The 3,836-nt window shown below is 51.4% G+C and overlaps 1 protein-coding gene across 1 annotated transcript in view; it reads right to left on the bottom strand.

The window, feature by feature from the left end:
• Nucleotides 1-1,088, bottom strand: part of Il1r1 (interleukin 1 receptor type 1) — a 72,485-nt gene extending 71,397 nt beyond the window's left edge. The window contains exon 1 of the mRNA XM_055607562.1: nt 879-1,088. Coding sequence (XP_055463537.1) covers nt 879-881 — 3 coding nt within the window. The 5' untranslated portion in view covers nt 882-1,088. The remainder of the gene's footprint in view (nt 1-878) is intronic.
• Between the last annotated feature and the right edge of the window lie 2,748 nt (nt 1,089-3,836).

Below are 3,836 nucleotides of genomic sequence, written 5' to 3'. Positions count from 1 at the left end.
CCTGTAAGAATTCTCCAGTGACAGTGTGTCCCTGTAAGAATTCTCCAGTGACAGTGCGTCCCTGTAAGAACTCTCCAGTGACAGTGTGTCCCTGTATGAACTCTCTAGGGACAGTGTATCCCTCTGAGAATTCTCCAGTGACAGTGCGTCCCTGTAAGAACTCTCCAGTGACAGTGCGTCCCTGTAAGAATTCTCCAGTGACAGTGTGTCCTGTAAGAATTCTCCAGTGACAGTGTGTCCTGTAAGAATTCTCCAGTGACAGTGTGTCCCTCTGAGAATTCTCCAGTGACAGTGTGTCCCTGTATGAACTCTCTAGGGACAGTGTATCCCTCTGAGAATTCTCCAGTGACAGCGTGTCCCTGTATGAACTCTCTAGGGACAGTGCGCCCCTCTAAACTATTCTCACCAATATGAAGTGATGCCTCAGTTCTAGTGTCCACAACCGCGTTTTCAATGAACCGCACAAAGTTCCCTTCATTTCGCAGCCCTGGCCACTGATACAGTGTCTTCGACAGCTTAGGGGTAGCACACCCTAAATGATGTTAACTAGCAAGCAGTGTGCTTATACGGAGTGTACACAGAGGCCCTAAAAGTACTTATAAAATACAGTTTCCATGAATTTCAGGGTGAATCTCTCACGTAGTGAAACTTAATTACAGGCACTCTTAATTTGCTCACACATACATCTCAATGTTAAGTGTGTCCATAGGACCCAGAATGCCAAGAAATTCTGTCTTGTTCCAGTGAAGAGCATAGAGTTATCTTTACTCAGTTTCCATTTGTTCCCCCCCCCCAAATAACTCTTCAGAGTAAGCAAACACCCCCACAGGCCACAAAAGAAGGGAACAGGAAATCGTGAAGCGCAGGAGCAGTCTTACCATTTATGTGGTTCACGGTTTGGGGTACTGGGCCTGGAACTCTGATGGCATCCAGGAGCGTTTCTCCTGGGAATGAAGTCTGCTGGGCTGGTGTTGGCTAGTGAAAACAGAGCTGCCTCCTGCAGTTAGCCATGCACAGCCTCCCTCACTCTTTTCTTTCCTTCCAAAGGAGCATCAGGCTGTGTCTGGGGTGCACAGAATGACATACAGCTCACATCTTGTCAGACGCCCCAGAGAGAGTGGGCTCCTGATGACGCCCATGTCAGAGCCTCTTGGGCCTGAGTCCTGCAGTGACAAATCTGGGGAACTATGAACAGGAAACTCAGAGCTGGGCAGTAAGCCAGAATCGTTCAGCAAACGTGCCAAGCCCTTATGAAATATCAGTATCCGGGCTGAGCACAAGTATCCCACGTTTCACCGGACAGGCTTTCTCTCTCTGTCTAACCCCACATTAAATCTGGATGCAGCCACTGACGCACACCCAGCCTAGAACTGCAGTTCTGCTGGGATTCTTCACAGACAGAGCTTGGCCTGGAATCTCTCTCCATGCCTCACCCCCACACTGCCATCTCCCAGTGTATCTGAGAGTCCCCAGGCAGTGTCACAGGATTTCGCTCGACTCTACAGAGAGACGGGAGCCAGAGCCCCACACCTGCCAGCCTGGTGCACCCTGAGGTGGGGTGCTGCAGGGCTTTCCCACATACTGCCTCTCCTGGGGCCTGCACCCAACAGGATGTTCTCAGTGTCCTTCCTAGGAGTCCAGCCTGTCACCGCACTGGCCTCGACTCCGCCAGCCCGGGAAGTAGGTCAGCTGATGGAGAACCCCTGTCAACCGTCGTGACGGGCATCCCTGCTTGCCCTCCTTACCCTTCCCCAGATGTCTTCACACCACTCACATCACTGTCACGCTGGCTCTCAGAGGCAGTGGCTAAACCTCTGTTCTTAATGCAACTGCTTACACCCCTCCCCTGAACTTTCTTTCCACAGGACCTCACAGGGAACATCACCCCTCCTCTTTTTCTCTCTCCACTGTTCCCCAGAGAACATCTCCTCGGGCACTCTGGGGTGATGCCCTGCTCTAGACTTTGCCTTCTCTCTGAAAAGGCTGGCAGGGACCTGGGTCAGGCTTTCTTCTAGGAAATGTAAATCTTGGATCCATTTTGAAGATGAAAAAAGTGTGCTAGATTAAGTACCTTTCCCAAGATGCCTTAGCCAGGCCGAGGTGATGGCCCCTCTGTTGTAGGGCTGTTGAGTCTTAACCGGGATTCAGGCGGCTGACTTGGAACAGGGTTTGCCCAGTCAGGAACTGTGTGGTTTCCTCACAGTCTGCCTCACCCTTCTGGGTGCGCTTTCCTGGAAGTCTTTCTCGTGCCAGGCAGCTGTGATGACCTGGTAATTAATAAAGGCATACGTCCAATTTAGGATGGACAGACAGGGATGACAGCGACACTGAGTGGCTGCAGTGGGGTGAGGGTGGTCTTCTTGTGATGGTTTCCTGGCAGTGTCAAGGCTCTCCACCATGGGGCGACTCTGGACGAGGACACGCAGTGAATCACAGATGCTGAGACTGAGCCCTTCAGACAGCTGAGAGGTGGGACTTCTCACCATTGCGCCAAGGTGGAGAAGGCTTTGGAAGCAGTGACCGGTCCCAACACCAGGTTCACCCACAGGTCTGAAGAAAGGAAGCCCAAAGAGAAACCCATAGCAGGCAAGTTTGTCATCCTTCTGCCGGCGAATGCCTTCAGGGCTAGTCTAGCCAAGGGACACTGAACCGAGTTCTGAACAGTAATGGAAAGCTTACCCTGAAGAGGGCTGCTATGAGTGGCTTTTTTTTCTTTTGAGGATACAGTCCAGGCTTTAATGCATTTTGGTAAGAATCCAACCCCCATTTCTTCCCCCTATTCCTTTCCCCAACACCACTTTTCCTTCCCTTTTTAAGCCTTCCAAAGACAAGGAGAGAGATAATTTTGAGGATGTAGCCCACATCCATGAGAGGACCATCCAAGGAAGGACCGGGGAAGCCCTCTTCACAGATCCAACCTGGACTATCTCTGGACTTTAGGGAGACGGAGCCCATGGGTCTTTCTGGTATTTGAAGCTAGTCTAGGTGGATCAGGATTTCAGTGTTCTGAACCCGGATTGTTCCGACACCCGCAGACATCAGTGACAGAAGAAGCCCAAGAGGGAGCAGGCTGTGGAGAAGGAGCCCTCCCTGCATTTCCTCTGACAAACAGCTCGCCTGTCCTGTCCCTGGCTCCTCCCTGACCTCTGCTTCTACTCTTCCTCCCTTCCCTCTCCTCCAGGCTCCTTCCGCTTCCCCAGTCCCTTCCTTTACATTTTTCCTTGTCCTCCCACAACCTTTCATTTCTGCTCCCTCCTTTATCTCATTTCCTCCCCATGCTTCCTCCCCTCCTCTCTTGCCTGCTGTTTCTCTTCTTACTTTTCTCCCCATTTTGTTTTCCTCAGATAAAGATAGGGAGAGGCAGGGAGGCTCTGGGTGGACAAAGGAGAGCTGCCTTGGGGGCGCCCGCAGCTTTCAGACAGATGTCCGCTGGTACCCCCTCAGCCAAGTTAAATGCTCAGCAGTGCAGTGTCTTCTGCCACTTAGAGAGTGAGGAGAGCCTAATTCCAGAGGTGCCTCTAGCTTCCTAGGGTGGCCAAAGCAGAGATGGTGGGGGAGGAGAAAAAGGTGGAGGAAGAGGAGGAGCAGGAAAAGAAAATGAGGAAGAGGAGAAGAAGAGGAGAAGGAGCAGGAAAAGAAGAGGAGGAGGAGAAGAGGAGAAGGAGCAAGAAAACAAGAGGAGGAAGAAGAGGAGGAGGAGCAGGAAGAGGAAGAGAAAGAAGAGGAAAAAAAGGAGAAGGAGGAAGACAGAAGATGGCAGGACAGTTATCCACCAAAGGCACTAAGCATTCTCCCAAATAAGAATCTGTTACTCCAAACTTCTCCCTCTAATCTGT

The sequence above is a fragment of the Psammomys obesus genome, unplaced genomic scaffold (assembly GCF_907164565.1).
Source record: "Psammomys obesus unplaced genomic scaffold, mPsaObe1.curated_primary_1811, whole genome shotgun sequence".
NCBI lineage: Eukaryota > Metazoa > Chordata > Mammalia > Rodentia > Muridae > Psammomys > Psammomys obesus.
This window is presented reverse-complemented; position numbering and strand designations above follow the sequence as displayed.